Source organism: Zootermopsis nevadensis, unplaced genomic scaffold, assembly GCF_977971745.1.
Source record: "Zootermopsis nevadensis isolate Lab colony 2312 unplaced genomic scaffold, Znev_1.0 Znev_ptg000013l, whole genome shotgun sequence".
Lineage (NCBI taxonomy): Eukaryota > Metazoa > Arthropoda > Insecta > Blattodea > Termopsidae > Zootermopsis > Zootermopsis nevadensis.
Genome location: NW_028259145.1, coordinates 3,724,206 through 3,744,621, shown reverse-complemented (window position 1 = coordinate 3,744,621; position 20,416 = coordinate 3,724,206). Strand labels below are relative to the sequence as shown.

General features: G+C 37.7%; 2 protein-coding genes across 12 annotated transcripts in view; one reads left to right on the top strand and one right to left on the bottom strand.

The window, feature by feature from the left end:
• Positions 1-20,416, top strand: part of LOC110836960 (UDP-glycosyltransferase UGT5) — a 183,366-nt gene that overhangs the window by 100,133 nt on the left and 62,817 nt on the right. The window contains exon 1 of one of the 3 annotated variants that reach the window (XM_022078716.2): positions 9,758-10,123. The exons of the other annotated variants lie outside the window; for them this stretch is intronic. The gene's annotated coding sequence lies outside the window, so the exon portion shown is untranslated. Of the gene's footprint in view, positions 1-9,757; positions 10,124-20,416 lie in introns of those variants that run through there. 3 annotated transcript variants of the gene reach the window in all.
• Positions 84-19,809, bottom strand: LOC110836965 (uncharacterized). 9 transcript variants are annotated; one of them, XM_022078726.2, is made up of 4 exons: positions 19,687-19,794; positions 8,330-8,445; positions 4,251-4,515; positions 84-3,780 (listed from the first exon to the last, which is right to left on the bottom strand). In XM_022078726.2, the coding sequence occupies exons 2-4, from the start codon at positions 8,395-8,397 to the stop codon at positions 3,268-3,270; spliced, it is 846 nt and encodes a 281-aa protein (XP_021934418.2). In that variant the 5' UTR covers positions 8,398-8,445; positions 19,687-19,794; the 3' UTR covers positions 84-3,267. The 9 variants fall into 9 exon arrangements, with proteins under 9 accessions (XP_021934418.2, XP_087204952.1, XP_087204951.1 ...); XM_087348826.1 differs by lacking the exon at positions 8,330-8,445 and having other exon boundaries at positions 4,251-4,541; positions 19,687-19,809; XM_087348825.1 differs by lacking the exon at positions 8,330-8,445 and having other exon boundaries at positions 19,687-19,807.

The following is a 20,416-nucleotide window of genomic DNA, read 5'->3' as shown; positions in this document are numbered from 1 at the left end:
CAAGTTTACGTCTTCTTAAACAAATAACAGCAATATCAAAGCGTTTGCAAAATGTAAGCGTAGTAAAAAAATCTTAGTCGAAATTAAATTATCGTAGTTGATGACGTATTTATTTATATTTTATTGGCGACAGTTAAGTATAAATCGTCAAGTCTTTGAAACAAACAATAAACCTAAGGTAGTATATTTGCGTCATATTGTGAATTAGGTTAATATTTTAATATTTTCCGTCAAATCACAATTTTTAATAAGATAATAAAATATTTAAAATATTTAAAATATCATTTCACGTTCCGCATCGAATGATCGATTTTCAAATTGGAACGTATTTGTAAATCAATCATTCGATGCGGAACGTGAAATGATATTTTAAATATTTTATATTTTATTATCTTATTAAAAATTGTGATTTGACGGAAAATATTAAAAAATATTAAACAATAAACCTATTATAATGGAATAATCATATTTTTCAATCAATGTTTGTTGATGTAATCTCTAAACAATCAAATAGGCACACATAGAGAACTGAATAAAAGCGAAACAACTCATTAGCACTCCGTGTAGTGTCTCGCCACTCGAGATCTGAAAGCATGCGATGGTCTCTTATGGGGTTTTATGAAATATAAGATGGAGTTTACAAAAAAGAAAAATGACGGACAATTGAAGAAATTCAACACGAAATTTCTCAGTGAATAAATTATAGCTGCAATTGTGCGAAATTCACGAATACGGCAGCAGATGCTATTCGACGCTGATGGTGATTCCCAATCTCGAAACACTACTGAACTCAAAAACACCATCAGTGTTGTTTTAGAAAAAATCAAAAAATGAATATGGGATTTTAGATCTTATGGGTTAATATTTTATGATTGTGTGTTTGTTTATTACTAGAGACATTATCGTAATTGTTTAAGGGCAATTTTATAATTTTTAAATAATTTTCAGCATGGAATGTGTTAACATCCACTACAACATAAATAATTTTGAATAAAAATTTTCTTGGATATTATCCATCGTCTAGTAAATATAAAACGTAAAAAACGACGTTTCGGAGATGGGACTCTATCTCCGGAGATAGGGATTAGCTCTATCTAGTGGGCCAAACTGTGTAGGAACCTGAAGACGGAGATAGAGTCCCATCTCCGAAACGTCGTTTTTTACGTTTTATATTTACTAGACGATGGATAATATCCAAGAAAATTTTTATTCAATTGACTCTTCACCATCGTCAAGAAGTTTTAGATTTGATATAAATAATTTTGATTCTCTGCATTGTTTGACATTATTTCAACTACTCAGATTATTCAGAGTCAAATAAGTCGTGAAGAGACATTAGGTAAATATTAATTTGTCAGTAGATAAAGACTTGGAAAATGGAGATCGTGGACTATTTTTAATACTGTGTTAGCTGTATATTATAATAAAGTAACCTTCTCCACACAGTAATGTTTAAGAAATTTGTACATTTTTTACTTATAAGACGTATTGATGTTTATTTTACTCGGTAGAATGTTGCGGACATAAGTAGTCAACCTTCAGGTTATACACTGCGTCCTTTGATATAGTTACACGCAACACCACTTTCGGGTACCCGGCAGTAAGAGGATGACTCACAGATGCTACAAGATTTTGACGAAACGATTCAGGTGTTGGGAATAATGTCCCGAAAGTATCGTTCATTCAGTACTTTTTCGTTTCACCTGATGAAGATTTGAGATGATGGGTCTTTTGTGCAAGGTGTCTGAGTGATTTCTGTTGAGTGTCTTACAACCAAGCCGCTATTTCGTGTGGTTCTTGTTAGGAGAGCAAACGTTCCTTTAGCAGCTTTGTTGTTCAGAAGTGGCTCAGACAAGTTTATAGATGCCTGGTGAGCTTAAACTGTGATCCCTTGGAATTCACGACAAAGTTTTTTCAGGCCCTTTCCAGCGGTATCACATTTCACACACGATTCACACAGAAAGACACGCTTAAAAGTGTGTCGAAACATATACAAACACATAACAATAACGGTACTTGTTAAGATATCGCACACAGCTGTACTGTTGTGTGATTAATTTTGGCAACCGTTGGTGTTAACGCTGGACGGTGACTCATTCAGTTCCTGCCGAGAGTCGGCAACTGAAAGTTGCGTTGAACTTTGTCAGCGAACGATCTGTGCTGTGGTGAATATCAACAGTGTGTAAGATTGAACTAAACAAATAAGTTGTAAACTTTTTAAAAGTATGTTGTAGCACAGAATGAAGTCTTGGTTCAACGTCACCTGATGCTAAAGCCTCTGTGTGAATGATTCAGTGTTTAAAGTTTACGCGAGGACAAATTTGACGTAGTTCAGACTGAAAGCCTTTCTTGTGTCTTGTCAAAGCTGTACAAATGTCGACGCAGCTTGTCCAAGAAAAAGATTCTGCTGTGAAATAATCATTCACTGTCTTGACTGTAACACTCCCTGTCAATCTGTCTGAAGGCGGTTGACACAACGTGAACTCTTCCTTCATGTTTTCTTCCAAAGAGTTTCAAACAGATACCAGCAGCTGAGCTAATCCTGCAACATCTGTTGATTCTGAAGATCTCTGTCGTCTGAGTTCTCGCGTCGTGTAGTCTGTTAGAAGTTCATCAACGTTTCAGAGGTCCTTGTTCCCTCCATCATCACAGCTATGATTAAGAGTATTACTCATAGCCCTGATGATGGAGGCGGCAAGGACCTCCGAAACATTGGAACATTTCTGCCAGATTACAAGACGCGAGAACTCAGACGACAGCCATCTTCAAGGTAAATACATTTTCATCAGCTGGTAGCTCAGTTTTGGAGCAATCCCGCCTATGGCCGGTGCGTCGTATTGTCTGCACCATGGGGCAGATTCCTTCTTCGTCCACTCCTGCTTATCGTTCCCGATGTCATATTTCCCAATTATTGTCGCTTCTTATAATTACACTTCCACAGGCACATGCGTGCATAAGGCGTTCTGTTACAATAATACTGCTCGTTTTCTGCGTTAAAATGACACAAACTTGAAGCCACAGATTTAGACAAATTTGTCTCAAATATAACAAAAAATCTGACGGCTGGAGCAGGTTAGTTGTTTATCACATTTATGGCTACTTACAACTTCAAAATTCTATCTCATGCGTAGTAATGCACTTATGTCGATTAAGTTAGCACAACGTTTCAGTATTCCACGACACTTCTGTCATCTGAAATGCGGGTGGTGTCGGGTGTTGAGACTGTGTTGACACCGTCGAAGATGATGTTAGGGCAGACGATAATGTTTAAGTTAAGTCTGTAGATGGCTGATGTGTTACTGTTGACTGAGGTAGGCGCTTTGTAGTTGATACTGGCTCGTTCTGTCCTGATGCTGTCAATGTTTCAGGCACTGGGACTGTCTCTGGTGTTGAACACAACCTTAAGGGTGTTAACGGAGACGTTAAGGCCGACTGCGATGATGCAGAAACGGCTAACGGCTGTGGCGACTGTAGCACAATGGTGGAATACAGCTGTGTCAATGAGATTGCCGATATGGGTGGTGTTGAGTTTGTCGTTGGTGTAGGCGAAACAGGGGTGTGAAGCCCGAGTCCTGGAGTGCTGGTACTCATGGACACCATAGCTCGTATTGCCTCCTCGTAGCTGGGGGGTGGAGATACGCCCCGGGCCGGTATCGCAGTTAAGAACTTGTAGGACTGATGATGGTCGAATGGAGGCGGTGGTGTAGCTGTCTGTGGTTCAGCTGTCAGATGCAAGGGCGGATTGTGGCCTGCCTCTATCTGACTGGCCCTGTCTGTTCTCTGAAACATGAGGTGGTCCGGATTACACACATATGAGAAATTAGAAATTGGTTGCAGTAATTTAATGATTTAATCTGTAACTTCCAAAGTGTGATACCACTATTTTGCGGTAGGCGCAGATAGGTCATAGAATGAAGTGATTGGTTTAAACTGGCTCTGTACGAGTTTAGGATGTTGGATTTGCTGAATATATGAGTGAAAATTTGATATGAAGAAGTACGGAATTGCTTGATTACCTGAATAACCAAAGTTGAGGAAATCTGTACGATATTGTTGTCAATCTATGTTCATTAGTCTGAATTATTCTCTGTTCTGCGTACAGGGTCTGAGCGCTGGTTGACCTTTCAGCCCTTTTTGTATGAATATTTAAGATGCACACCCGAATTAACACCTCGCTCCATAATTTGGAGCACTTAAAACGCCTCTGGACGTTTTAAACAGTTGGTTTGGGGAAGTTGGACGTTGAGTACCTGTCTCGAATGTCTGCCCTTGTGCATCAGACACCATACGACGTAGGCGAACAGGAAGGCGATCAAGACGGCACTGGTGAGGGTTGCGAGGTACTGGATACCGGCAGTTTGCACCAACCAAAACGACAGACCGAGCAACATGAGCCCTATGAGGAAACTCTTGATCAACCAGTTGAGGTGCATCGTGACTCCGGCCTCACCTCTTTCCGGTGGGCGCGAAGTGAGCTCCGGCCCACTGTCTCTCCTCGGCGGGTAGAAAGGCATCCTGCTCAAAGAGGTGAAGAACAACGTCTGCTGAAAGTAGGATTTATTTTGATATCGACAAATCGACACGTTATCGTATAAAATATTCGATATCGATATCAATTTAAGTTTGTGGATATATCGCTTGATTCTCTTTATTATTTATAGAAACTGAAAAAATTCTACACTGAAATTGTAAACCTGAAGCCGATTCTCTGCAGAATATTTTAAGCAAAGTTTTAGAAGGAATTTTCGCCGTAAAATGTGAAACTATTGTCAGTTCTGAATTGCGCCGTGCTGTAATGGTATGGTCGATATTTTCTGGGACTGAAGGGTGACATTTTCATAAATATTCGAACAGGAGAGAGAGAGAGAGAGAGAGAGAGAGAGAGAGAGAGAGAGAGAGAGAGAGATTGATTCTACACAAAAAAGAGACACGAACGGTTGTCAAGAAAACGATTAGACCTGAGTGTGTTAAAAGGGACACGTGTCTGATGCATTATCATGGAAATGATAAACACTCGGTAAGGTGATTTAGATCAGAGTAGTTAAATGGCATGTTGTTTTGCTCTGTGAATAGAATAGAACGCAGTTTACCTCTTAACAGTCTGAGCTGAGTCATAACTGGAACACTGTCAGAAGAAAAAGAGAGAGCGAAAATAAAATAAGAAATAAATAATATAAGGAAATAGCATTCATGTGGAATTAGGCCTTGGGAGATGTTCGCTCGTGCTGCAGACCGAAGATAAAAGATCATTGCTCCAGACAACTGTGATGTCACTGGCATCGTTCACAAACGTAAAAGATTAAATTCTGGTAAAGCGCTGTGCGCGCGCGTACATTTTATTATGACTTGCGGCTTACGCAAGAAACTATCTACATTTGCTGGTGGCAGGATTTTTTTGAAATCCGAAACTACTTTTGTGCTTTCCGGATTACCGCTGTGGTGAGTCAATTTGTAACGCTTATAAATTTATGTTAAATTTTTTTGTGAAGGAATTTTTAAACGTGTACATTTTGTGTTTAGTAAAATAACACGAAAGTTGGCGTTAACAGCAGTCTTCATTCCCCCTACCGGAACTACAAAGTGTTCATTAAACTTCTATCCCACCAGTCGCCGTTAGCGAGAGATTGCTGGAAGTTATTTATTTTCATATACCAGTCCACATGCAAAGATTATGGCCCCGTTAACAGGCATGCGTGCTTTAAAACATTGAGAACAGCAGACAGATATTAGCGTACCGCGTCCGAATTAATTATTAAATTATATGACAGTATACCTCTGACGTGTGTGTTACTTTTCGTACCTAAAGATAGAGGCAGCACATTCCTCCGAAACCTTAGTAACCTGTATATCAACATAGGGTTACTATTTATAAAAATGGGGTTGTATCGCCCACGGTCACTTCGAAACATCTTCCTCCATTCTAAAACAGTTGCCTACCCTGAGTTTAGGCACGTTAGATAATGCTAATTTACGTGTCGTGACTTTTACAGCGTATAACATTATTTGACATTTTCCATGCCACGCACGAGAATAGTCGTCTAAATTCACTAATTCTTTCGAACTTTATTTACGTATTTGATAACTGAGAAGACGAGCGAAGGAAATGCATCAGGCAATCTACGAGCTCTAAAGTTTAAAATGTTCTCAAGTATCCGTGTTTTCCAGCACTAAGAACCTAATGCCATTTTGAAAAGAACAGGAGATATCTCTCGCGAAAACAAAACCTAGAAATGAAAGTCTTAAAAGGTTGTTCTTAGTCCCTGCATCTTAAGGTGCGTCACCTGCGTGATAGATTGATAAAAATTTAACTTCACATAGATTTGGGGAAGATATTTGCAAAGGAATGTTTCGCGTTGATTTAGAGCGAAGGTCACTCAGTTATAATAACATCACATTAGTCCGTGAAAACAGCCCAAGTTACAATAGTAAAGCATAACGTACATGTTCACAGTGAAAGTTGTTTAAAACAGCTGTTACAACGTACATTTTATAAATTGTTTTCTGTCAACATTTATGCTGAAGTGTAAAATCTTCAATGTAATCCTACTCCATTAAGTATGCTTTATGATTTGCATATACTATTAACGTGTAATTAAAGAGATGCTTTAACTAATTTGTTTTGCAAATAGAAGGGAGAATGAATGACGTATAATATATTTCAATGTCTTGTATCCATTGTTTAGTGTTAATTAAAAGAAAAAGACAGTTTAAAACTTCAGATACTCACGATGACAAACATCTGGTCTGTGTTCCTCTAGGTGGCCTTGTAGGTGGTTACCAGCGTTTCGGAGGAACGTGTCTTCAAAAACTTATACCCCGAAGAAGGAGGATGGAGCTACATTATGTCTTAACTCAGAGAATAACAGTCTAGGAGCAGATCAGTTCTTGGCCATACGAGCTAGTGTTCAGCTGTTCACGGGAAACTACGTCATGTGAGCTAGTAGCAGCTGATCTGTTTTAACACAGTGGTTCCTGACTGTGCCACTGTTCGGGCTTTCTCTCGCTACTTCAGTAGCTTCGTGACCCTCGGTCCTGAAATAACTTCACCTGTTTACACTTGGCCAGCACGCCAATGCATCCTTATGTCACGGAAATTAGCATTTCGGGGCACAGCAAAATAATCCCGGGCTCTTCTGTATCTGAATAAAGAGGCAAGCAGATACACAAATACTCCGACGTCCTCGAGGCGTCATTTCTTCTCGTATGTTAACATTTCCCACACATTACAACGGAGAGGCCAGGAATTTAAAAGATTCTACTCATTTGGAACGTCTGCATGTCTTCGAATGCGGATTGATTCTTAGGTTGTTTAGCTGTGGGGTTTCAACAGCCACGGTTGCATGACTTTGAATGAACTGTGAAATCCACCGTGAATTGTACGTATGGGTTTAGAAAGAGGCGGACTGTTGTTTCAGGATATATTTGCCTTGGGAGATAAAAACACAGGATAATAACTCGGTAGAAATTTGAACCTTGTATCTACCGAATAAAAAAAATATATTGTTAACGCTACATTATCCTCGTCGCTGAAAATATTATGATGAGGTTTTGTAGAAACACGAAGCTATTTACACTAATTTGTTATATTCTTTACGACTAATAAATTTAATAACAAATTCTGAGTACTGTGAAATAAAAACTCTCCGTGCATTAAAGTAGAATAACCGAAATAAACAATAACTTTATAATAAATCGCGCTGTAATTTGCATTTGGTGCATGAAATGAACGCATGTAATACGTCGCGCTGCTAAAAAAATGCTTTATAAGCATCTAGCGCTTGAAAATAATAAAGTCTTTTCTTTATCTTCAAGTTTAAGCTTAATATATTTTAACAGGATTTGCTTCTTTTATTGAAAAACTTTCGACCTGACTTCATTCAAATTTCCGGCTAGGTTCATATTTCCTTGGAGTCTTTGTGTGTTGGTGGTAAATTCTGACCGCAGCAGGTAACCGGCTAACATACACTGCTTACTTTCTCGGAGATAGCAACGCCTAACGTTTAAAAACCACTGACCCTACTCTGAAGTACTTTAAATCTCATAAGTAGAATCAGTATTTTTTTTTTAGAATTTATCTTTTTGTAAGATCTCACGTTATATGGTTCCTCGCTACTTGTCCAGACTGCACACTGTGTGGATTTTAACCAAACACTGAAAATATAAATTATTTTTATGCTTGTCTGTGGATATGTCTAACCGGACTAATTACTTTAATACCTAACCAATTAAAAAACAAAATAATCATCTGACTAATATTCACTACTGCAACAGAAGAATCGGTAATCTTTATGACAGCGACTAACTGCCTAAACATACTTAGAATACTTACGCGATCCATTCTTCAAGTGCCTGAGCACTGCGGGTCCCAACTTTTACTTGGTTTTGATCTATAGACATTCGGTAGGACTCCTTGGATGAGGGATCGGCCCGTCGTAAGGCCTCTACCTGTACACAGGACAGCACAACACAGAAAGACGCGGACAAACATCGGTGCCTTGAGTGGGATTCGAACCCACGGTCCCAGTAACCAAGCGGCACAAGGCCCACGCCTCAGACCACGCGGCCAGCCTAAATATCCTTTAAGCAAACAACAGTCCGACCGAAAATAAGTCCACTTTAATGCCTCACCTACAAAGAACTAGCAACATAACTGATTAACTAAAAATAACTTGTTAACCGGACATTTTAGACGATAAGAGAGGGACTGACGAGCTCAGAAACCGACGACATATCTAGTTGACTGGTGGATTAACGTACTAAGCACGTACCTACAATACGTCCCCACGCCTCAGAAAACACAGTGACACGACTACTCAGGAAATGTTCGTGTTTGAAGGACAACCAGAGGCTTATTACCATAATACCTGTCTCGAACCGGGTCGTTTGAAACACAGAATGTCTCATTAGGTTACGATACTGCCCGCATCGCAGACAATTCTTCATCCCACGCGTGTTGAGAATGCAAACTTCCCAAGATCCTGCAGTAGACGTCATGCAAGGGGAAATTATCAGCCTATTTTTACAACAGATGCGGGTCAGCACAGTTTTCTTTCTCGTCTAACAAGCCATTAATGCGCAACCGGTGTACCACGAGATTTTCACCTCATATTATAATTATAACCATAATGAGACAAATAATTGTTAATCTTGTTTTCAACTCTGTCTCAGTTTTAATGTTCTTTATTATGATCGTGCACAGATAAGATCTACTAAACGGAATTTGAAAACAACACAACGACTTTTGCAGCAAAACATGTTTACCCACGGTTTACATGTACAAATATAAATAAGTATCTTCAAGTTCAAAAGTTTACACAAAGTTAATAAATTTTGGATCAAACTGTAAGAGATCGTATTTTGATTTATTTCAATTAATTAAAATATTTAAAATAAATTATATAATAATAAAGATGTATAATTATAAACATGAAATAGAACTTTTTTTTCGGTTGGGGACGATTTATAAGAAGTTTTGGCGGTCAATCAATGCCATAAACCATCTACCTCCCCCCCCCACACGATATGCAAAATGGGGTTGGTATGCCGCCATTACTCTTGGACAATATTTAGTGTTACGCGAGTGTAGAAAGATCGTGTAACACAGATCTAAGATATTGTTATTGTTTCCTTCTGCGACATTACCACATGAGTACAATGCACTGAGCGTGCAACTTCTGGCTAACGTGTTTCTCTATTCTGCATCTCCTTCGTGTTGCAATTGTACAGGCTTGCCTCGGGTTGCAACGGCCGTGTAATAAGACCAACTCACAGATACGATATTTGTGCATTGATACCATGATTCACGAATTCGCCCGACCAGTCTCGAATGATTTTCTTCTGGACGAACGAACGGGCTCGCTAGTGTTTTATTTGCGTAATGGCGACTGTGTTATGTTTGTTGTGAACAGTGTTCTATACTAGGACATTTGAGTGAATTACTTGGAGTTTGTGCTACATAATTTTATAGAGTTTTAATCTAGAAACAATGGCAGAAAAGAATAAAAAGTGTGTGACGACAACGAGCCCATAAAACATATGTCTGAAAGAAGACGACGTCTTGAAACGCTTTGACAATGGAGGACATGGTGAACGAGCACGTTCATTGGGGTCATCACGTTGTACTGTGAGTACTCTAGTTAAAGTACAGACAAATTATGGAGGTAGCTTTAGAAAAGACGAGAATTTATTTACGTTCTGTAGACTCTACATAGGCCCAATTATTAATTATTAATAAAACATGTCATAGCACAAATACATACTTGTTCCTAATACAAGTATACATTACAAAGTTGTGACAGTAATTTGCAGTCAACTACAGTGTTACCACCAAAATAATTACACAAAAAAGCACACCCAATGTTACCTACGTGTATTTATAATAGCTGATAATTTTTGTTTGAGGTAAATTCTTCTTTGGAGTAGGAGTGAGATGGGAGATACTCTTTTAGTGTTGATTTAAAATTCTTTATATCCTGATTCAGAACTTTTGTAGTGGGAGGAAGATTTATAAATAGCTTAATTCGAGTATTGTGAACTACGTTTTGATATTTATTCAGTTTAGTGACTGGCATATGGAGGTTATGTCTACATCTTGTATTTATATTGTGGATATCTGAATTTGTGTGGAATTTTTCTATGTTGTCCACTAAAAATTATGATAATGAGAAGAATAATTTAATGTCTAGTGGAAGAGTATTGAACTCCTTAAACTATTCAATTCTAGGCTCCCCCTTTAGTGCCTGTTATTATTCTAATAAGTTTCTTTTAAAAGTGAATCTTTTGTTGTCTGTTAAGTTTCCCAAGACATGATCGAATGGAAGAAAGTGAAGTAGACTAATTTTAAAGTTTGTTTTCATGATGTAAGTTCTCATAGCAAAGCATAGTGAGCTTAGTTAAGGGATAATATATTGAATATGTATTTCCCAGTGTAATGTCAATTGCAAGAAATTTAGGTGTTTCTGCTTCTTCAATTGATATATTCTCATGCTCTATACCTAGCTTCTTGGAATTTGTTTTGTCAACATTTAATGTGAGTTTATTGGCTTTAATCCATTTTTACAGGCTGTCAAAGAAATCATTTGTGCAAATTTGGAAACAGTCAGTTTCTGGATTTGAAATAATAATATTAATATCATCTGCAGAAAGTATGGGTTTAGACTGTGGTTTAATGGTTGACAGTAAATCATTAATATATGTGAGGAAAAGCAGAGGACCAGATATTGAACCTTGAGGGACTTCCTGTTTTATAATGCCTCATTTGAATAGGTGATATTATTTGAATCTGGTGATTTTATTGCTGTCATGAAGGTACAATTTAAACCAATGACCAGCTATATTTGGAATTCCATTAAAATTTAATTTTGACAGTAATAATTCATGATTTGCACATTTACATGCTTTAGAATGAACTCAAGATGTTCCATTAAAATGCATTTTGTTATTATTAAAAGCACTTATGATTTTTATGTAAAATTGAAAATGGCTTTATCAGTTAATAAAACTTTCCTAAATCAAAATTGTTCACTTCCAAGGACACTGTTTGAGTTTAAAAGAATTAATTTTTCCTTTATATATGACTTTATGAAGTAATTTAGTTAAAGGTGTCAGTAATGAAATTGGTCTGTAGATAGATGAGCGTGACTTTAAGTCGCACTGGGGAAACTCCTGCCCCCATTGACTGTAAAGATAACATAAAGGAACATTAACTTGGATTGCACAACTTTTCAGTAAATTTGTTGTTGTTTCGTTATAACAATATGATTTTTTATATTAGAGAATTTATCATACTTTTAATTTCATTTACTGTTGTGGGCATAAAATTTATGTTTGGAAAGATTTGATTGCCTGAGTAAGATACCTTGTTGCGTCTTCTGTTGTTATGGTTATAGTGGCATTGTTCATTCTTTCAATAATTGTTAAGAAGTATTAAAGTAATTTGCTAAGAGTTTAGGATTTTTTATTTCATTATCATTTATCCTTATTGAAGGGGTCACTACGTCTGTAGAATATTTCTGTTTTCCAGACTCCTGTCATCATATTATTTGTCTCCAGTATCTGTTTATTGTAATGCACGTCTATATCCTCATTTATGACTGAAGTATCTTGCAGTATTTTCTACAATGAATTTTTATTACAATTTAGTGAAAGGCCTTATTTATGTTTGCAAGATATTTTGATACTTTTAGTGTTCCATTCAATATTTTCGGAAATCCTTTTCACCGTTTTGGTGAGGAAACGTGCTTCAAACCATTTTAATAAGACGTTTAAGAATGTGTTAAATTCTGAATCTACATCATGGCTATTTATTACTGAGTCCCGTCCCAGTTTTTATTATGCGTTTTAATATGGTCTTCATTTATAAGTCTGAAACATTTCCTGTAATTGTGATAGTTGTGGGTTGATTCTATAGTTTTTATAATTAGACGCTGTAGAGAGTTAATTTATCACTCGTTCAATAGAAATATGATCTTTCCTGGAACTGTCTACAAAAACATCGTCATTGGCAGTGCTGGAATAATCTTGAATTATTTTTGTGAAATTAAACTATTAATACGAGATTGAAAGATGTTTGTATGGAGTTTAGACATTGTTTGTGGCAACTTTCGACAAGATAATTAATATTAATGTCACCACAAATGACAAATTCTGATGTAGATTTACAAAAATAATTTAAAATGCTATCTGAATTGTTTAAGAAAGGTTAAAAATCATATATGGGAGCGATGTGTATAGCTGTAACACATATGTTAGAGACTTTAGATTTCAATTACACAACGAAGCATTCTTTGTCGTGTTCTCTGCATTGACGAAGTCAGGAATGGTGAACCCAAATCCTGATGTGTTGATTGAAGTGTGACTGGATGACGAAACACAGAATCGTATTCCAGTAACTTAGACCAGTGGTATTCAACCTTTTTTGTTCGCGTACCCCCAGATATAATTTCTCTTCAACTTTGTACCCCTAAAGTTATTGGTGTATAATTCAAGTTATATATAGTATATAATCTACATCTAAAATAAATTAAATAAATTACATTACTGATTATTCAGTGTTATCATAAAATAATATTTTTTTTTAAAATTTCACGTACCCCCTAAGATGTCCTCGCGTACCCCCAGATATAATTTCTCTTCAACTTTGTACCCCCAAAGTTGTTGGTGTATAATTCAAGTTATGCATAGTATATAATCTACATCTAAAATAAATTAAATAAATTACATTACTGATTATTCAGTGTTATCATAAAATAATATTTTTTTTTAAAATTTCACGTACCCCCTAAGATGTCCTCGCGTACCCCCAGATATAATTTCTCTTCAACTTTGTACCCCCAAAGTTGTTGGTGTATAATTCAAGTTACACATAGTATATAATCTACATCTAAAATAAATTAAATAAATTACATTACTGATTATTCAATGTTTTTTTATAAAATCATATATTTTTTTAATTTCACTTACCCCCTAAGATGTCTTCGCGTACCCTCGGGGGCACGCGTACCCCCAGGTTGAAGACCACTGAGTTAGACCATTATTTCTGCTAAAGCAAAGAGTCTGTATGATGACATTGAGAAACGCATTGTCGATGAAACATCACATTCTGAAAATCATGGCTGGTTTGATAGTTTGAAGAGAATGGAATATTTGCATAATCTCAACTTAAACTTAGTGATGAAGGTGGAGTGCTAACAATGATGCTGCACAATTGTCTCAGTGAATTTAGGATGTTGGAATATCGTGATCGTCAAGATTTTAATGTCAACGAAACGGGTGTTCTGGAACTTACTTTACGAAGAACTAAGACTGATAAAGGACACGGTTGTCCTGCTTCTAGGAGGAAATTCAGCAGGCGACTTTGAAATCAAACCCCTCCGAGAACTCAAGAGCTTTCAAGGGGAATGTCAAGAATTCTTTGTTTGTCATTTGGAACGAATTATTAGGCTTGGACGACTGGAACCATTTTTCAAGACTGGTTTTGTATCGAGTTTGTCCTGGTAGTGGAGTCGTCTTCATTTTCACAGCTGGAATAATTTGGCCTTTAAATGTCTGTTGTTGCTGGACAATGCACCAGGTAATTCTCAGTGTATAAGTGACCTATTCCCAGAAATTGAAGTGGTGTTTCTTTTCGTGGACGCCTTTTCGCTGCTTGAACCGATGGACCACATTGTGATTGTTGTAAAATCTCAACAAGAATCTTGCTCGGCCGAGTTATCTATTTAGTTAAAAACTGTAATGGCCTGCGCTACATATGTTTAAGATGAGAATTGAAAAATTTGGTATTATATTCAACTTTATTTCTCCTAATATTGGTGGTGAGTGGCTGGCATTTCTGCTTCGTAATCGGGAGGTTTCTGGTAATTTATCTTATCATTAAACGCTTTGTTATGTGGGATTCTTAGAACACTGTTTTAGTACACCGCAGTTTAATAAATAAATTTATTCCCCAAGTATTTCGGCACTTCTGCTCACGGACAACTGCTGGTTCGCGGATCATAGTTTGATGACCTGTGATATGGAATAACTCAGAACAGTGGTAATAAACCTGGGGTACGCGTACCCCCGGGGGTACGTGAAATTTAAAAATAAAATATTACTTTATGATAAACACTGAATAATCAGTAATGTAATTTATTTAATTTATTTTAGATGTAGATTATATACTTTGTATAACTTGAATTATACACCAACAACTTTGGGGGTACAAAGTTGAAGAGAAATTATATCTGGGGGTACGCGAAGACATCTTAGGGGGTACGTGAAATTTAAAAAGAAAATATTATTTTATGATAAACAATGAATAATCAGTAATGTAATTTATTTAATTTATTTTAGATGTAGATTATATACTTTGTATAACTTGAATTATACACCAACAACTTTGGGGGTACAAAGTTGAAGATAAATTATATCTGGGGGTACGCGAACAAAAAAGTTTGAATACCACTGACTCAGAAGATCACAATGAAGAGTAACCACATTAACGCGTTGGCAGTCTCGCCAAATCGCTGGAATATTACCAACAACGTATGAAACTACATTGCGGTTATAACAGAGAACTAAGATGGAACTGTAACGTAGTCACTATTTCTCAGAATACGACAATGATGGTCACCACTTACAATTGTACGCAGCGTCATGACCTAAAATGAAAATAACTGTTTCAGCTGACAGTCTGATATGAATATATTTCTGAATTTCGGAGTTCTTTCGTGTGCTTAGCGTTGCGTCGCTTGTCAGTGTATTCTCTCGTGTTCTGCGTGTGTTACGAGGAATTGTTTATTCAAATATTGTTTCTCAGATGAACAGTGGGCTGTGTAGACTTTGGGTTCTCAACCAGCGACCTGCCGATGTGAAGAATAGTTATCTAATATCAAAAAGCGAAAAATTGTTGATGTCAGTATTTGGCAGAAATCGTGCTAATTGCTACGAGAAAAACTTTCAGCTCAGTGAAGAACTTCAAAATGAAATAATAACTTTTATTACTGATGAAAATTTGGAGAAATTCATTAGAATTGGAACAACAAAAGTCAAACGAGTTAATGAAAGATTTATCAGGCAGTGAAAGATAGCACAGGGTGTCCCACTTGAAACGCAATCTTCAGTAATACAGTAATTGTAATGTCAGTATCAGTAGTTATGATGTCAATGTAACAGGACAAACGAGTTACTTGTAGTATCTGTTGGAAAGAATTTACAGAAGAGCTTTGCAGTTGATGTAAACCACGTTATTGAAGATGCTTGAAATTCTATCAGTATTATTGACTTATCAGCTGTTCGTTGTCAGAGTACTTACTGCTGAATGTTTCATGAACGCAGCAAAGTAATGTTACAGAAAAAAAACACATGATCGCACCGGGACAACTTTTGCACATCTGGCGTGAGCAGTGGCGTATCAGCAAAAAATACTTTTGACTCGAGTGTCACTGGGGGAGGCTGTGAGATTATGTTACACACACGTAGAAATACTTGGTCTAGCGGTTAGAACGCTGGCCTTGTAATCCTGGGGTCTCGGGTTCGATTCCCGGCGGTGCCCGAATTTATAACTTGTGTTGGGCAAGGCCGTGGTCTAGGAAACACGGAGTTTTCCTCCGTGGCATCCCAACAATTACTCCATTCACACACAGAAGAAGGCAATGGCAAACCACTTCTGGATCATCTGCCAAGAACGTATATGAACAGGTCCCAGTCCGAGAAAAGGATGGAAGGATCCTGTTCATATGGACCTGTCGTCAGACAGAACACTAAATAAAAATAAATATGATCGTTGCTGGGTCGCGTTTTAAATGACCCTGATAATGGAGGCACCAAGGACCTCAGAAACGTCGGTAAACTTCTACCAGACTGAACGGCGCAACAACCCAGAAGACAGCCATCTTCAGACTTACCACCGTGATGAAAACCTCAAATAGTGATTAACTTTTACAAGGGCAGTGTGTACCTGTCTATATTAGTAAGCAGCGTTGTTAATAAAATGCACGAATTTCAAGAAGTCGGTTCCTCTCTGTTCCAACTCTGCGGCCCACGCGACGTTAAGCTTGAATGTGATCATAGGCCTGAAGAGATTGTCAACGCGTCGTACAGACTGTCTAGAGCAGATGTTCCCAAAGTGTGGCCCCCGACCCCAGGGGCGCGCGAGTGGTTTTCTGGGGGGGGGGGTTGTTGTTGTTATGAAAAACGTTTTTAACGAAATATGGAGAAACATTTTTAACATTCTTTACTTGGTTGAGGCAGTTTAGTTGTCTTACAGTGCTGTAGAATTCAGAGCGTATATTTTATTACAGTTTTTTTTAAATTAAATGCATTGAATAATATATACTGCATTGTATTAATGTATTATTATTATTTATTATTTTATTTAGTGTTCTGTCTGACGACAGGTCCATATGAACAGGATCCTTCCATCCTTTTCTCGGACTGGGACCTGTTCATATACGTTCTTGGCAGATGATCCAGAAGTGGTTTGCCATTGCCTTCTTCTGTGTGTGAATGGAGTAATTGTTGGGATGCCACGGAGGAAAACTCCGTGTTGCCTAGACCACGGCCTTGCCCAACACAAGTTATAAATTCGGGCACCGCCGGGAATCGAACCCGAGACCCCAGGATTACAAGGCCAGCGTTCTAACCGCTAGACCACCGTGGCTCATAACTAAATTTTATGTCAAATCTGTTTGCTTGCACTTGTTCTGGAAGGCGTTAAATTTATGAAATGTTTTAAGGGGGGCACAAGGTATAAAAGTTTGGGAATCTCTGGTCTAGAGGGAGGGCTATCATAAATTACATGAAACGTCGTGGTTGTGGTCTGTTATGTTGGCACTATTCCAGCATTTCCCTGGCGGAGGGATATTTAATCTCCGTGACCTTCCGATTAATGAGGGTCTGTGAGGTGATTTGTTTCCTTAGGTGCCAATCAATTGCGGCATTTTTGACAGAAGTTTGGGTTTCGCATTAAATGCATTACCATTGGTCCCCTTATGACACAGAATGTCACTCTGCATCCATCTCTCTTCTGCAAAAACGCGCAGACTTTCCTTGTGTTCCTGTGTCACCCAACATCGTTCCAACAATCAATAACACTGCTACCACTGTGGTAATTTCTATTGTGAGGAGTAATTTCGTAGACTAGAAGATGGCTATATTTCAAATATGTCGGCATGTCGCATGCTACCATCCTTTGCACTACTCAAGCCTGGCGACTTTTTGTAATATGTCAGGGAATTATGAATAATTCTGTATTATGGCGTCACAAGACTATGATCCATAAATTATTATTCTTCCACAGTATTAATAAAGATGGAGATAGAAGAGGAATTAGCTCAGAACTGAAATTTATAAAATTTAACAACGTAATTCAGAATGTACTTTTCATAAATTAGCTTCTGAATTACAGAATCATTGCTTGATATGTCTTAACTGGTGAAAGATGAATTTGGAAACTCTCACATCTAAGCGGAACGTAGTTACAGATGAATGTGGATGGGTAAAGGGTTGTGACCTCATCCACACGCTTCAAATGTAACTAATGAGAGAACCTAAAAATCCTTTTCCTGTAATTCAGTGTCACGTAACGAAAAATCCACACTAAAAATAATACGTTTATACATACAACATAGAGCTCTGGAATTATGTGAATGACTCAGTTGACTCTGAGTAAAGTTAACTTATTTACATAATAAATTTGAAATTTCCTACAATATTAAAATTTAATTACACTACTTTTACGTGGTATAAAATTCATTTAAGCCTCAACAGGATTTTTTTATGAGTGGGTTAATCATTAAAGTTTCTGTTTAATATTGAAATAATTTATGTAAAAATTTAGCGAAGTGGAAGATAGTACACATATCGGCCTAACAGATACAAAGAAGTTTCAGACATGCCACAGCAGGAACCAGCGACATCTCTGTGCGAGAGAAACGAAAGAGAGGCAGATATTTGTATGAGAAACAGGCAGAAGATGAGGGGAAATGAAGAAAGAAAGAAGGAAGAGATGCTGATAACGCAGATAGGTTTGGTCAGTATCAAAGAGCGAAGATAGACACGTGGGTGGGAGGTGGGGAAAAGTGACAAGATAAGAAAATACGAGACGAGGGGAGGACAACAGAGGCAGGAAATAGATTGATTTGGAATATAAACAGATGGGCTACATAAAAATGTTTCAGAAATAACAATGCGGGAAATATATTTAGAGATGGTAAAGTTGCGTCATATTGTGATATAATAAGTATATATTAAATTTTGTCCGTCTAATCACAATAAATTCTTATTAAATATTAAAATATTACAATAATTAACATTTAAAATATTTAAAATATTAAATGATGTTCTTTATCGAAATATTCGATTATGATGGTCTAATGTAAATCGAATATTTCGATAAAGAACATCATTTAATATTTTAAATGTTAATTATTGTAATATTTAATAAGAATTATTGTGATTAGACGGACAAAATTTAATATATATATATATATATATATATATATATTTAGAGGTAAATTTAAGAGCAGAGAGCAAAGCAGAGATATGCAGGGGAGAACGAGACAGGACAAAGATTGTCAGAAGATGTACATGGACGTAAAATGAAGACGCTCGAATGACTCCCTGGATTAGAGCTCATAGTCGTTCAGCTGATTCACAATGACCCACCACTGGACCTTGTCCTGAGCCAAATTAATCCAATCCGTATTACCTTTCGATCCATTCTAATATCCCCTCATCTACGTTTAGGGACAGGAATGACCATATTAGTTTTGTGGGTAAGCTGCCAGGCTGAACGATTGATTCCTGGCAGTGCAACGCCTTCTACTCGCCACAACGTCCAGACAGGCCCTGACATTTAATTTATCGAATTTAAAGCGGCCGAGGCGTGTACATTGTGTGGTGCTTATATAATACTCATCAGGGACAACTTTGCCTTTCAGCTAACACACTTACCATTATTTATCGCAGATGGTTCAGGCTTTGTATCAGAAATGTTGTATGCGCTTCTCATATTCGGCATGCGTGCTACATGTGACATCCATCTATTTTTTTCTATCATGCTAATAATGTTTGAGGAAGAGTACACATTCTGAGGTTCGTTATGTAGTTAATCTCAAACCTTCGATCTGTTATATCAACATGCAAGGCACAGAACGACGCAAAGAATGTAATGCATCACCTTTTATCACGCGTTGTGGTACTTACTCAGGTTTGTAGCCAGTCCCACGTCATACCAGCGTCTCTGTGCGTCCGGGTCTCAGCTCCTCGCGTCGCCTATCTGACCGGCCGGCGAGGACGAACAAGATGGCCACGGGGCGAGCCGACGCGACGCCCGGAGTCTGGGAGGGTTCAGGGGGAAGAGAGGGGGGTTACTAGGACAAGTGCCAACATTTGAACTTGCTGGTGCGCGGAAGAATCCATGGTAAATCGTTAAATGAAGCGATGTGCTGACGCGGGGGGTCTAGTGGGATGGAAGAGCGTCTGATAACCGCGCCCTGGGTAATTGGATGCTGGAACTGTGAATCAGAACAGTGTTAATGCGTCGTCTGGAGATACGAAACATTGAGCTCTGGGTGGCTCAATATTCTTGCTGAAGACTGTCAGTTTTTCGTAGCCGTTCCAATGAACGTACAGTTGTATTGATCAGCACGTGTTTAGGTGAATACTGAAATAACACACAAGTTCCTGTATTAGTAGTAGATACAAAAATTACTCCGTCTCTACAGACTTTGTGTTTATTACAGTTCCCTGACAAGACATGCTCCGTGCGGATGGATCGACTGGACACAAACACTTGATCAGCAGTCTTCAAATATAACTCGATCTTCATTTTTAGTATTATTATATTCCACAATTACTCCTTTGGCGCGTAGGGTGACGAAATATTTCATATATCATAATGTCGGAGCAGCCCTAAGACGACGCTGTGTAGACG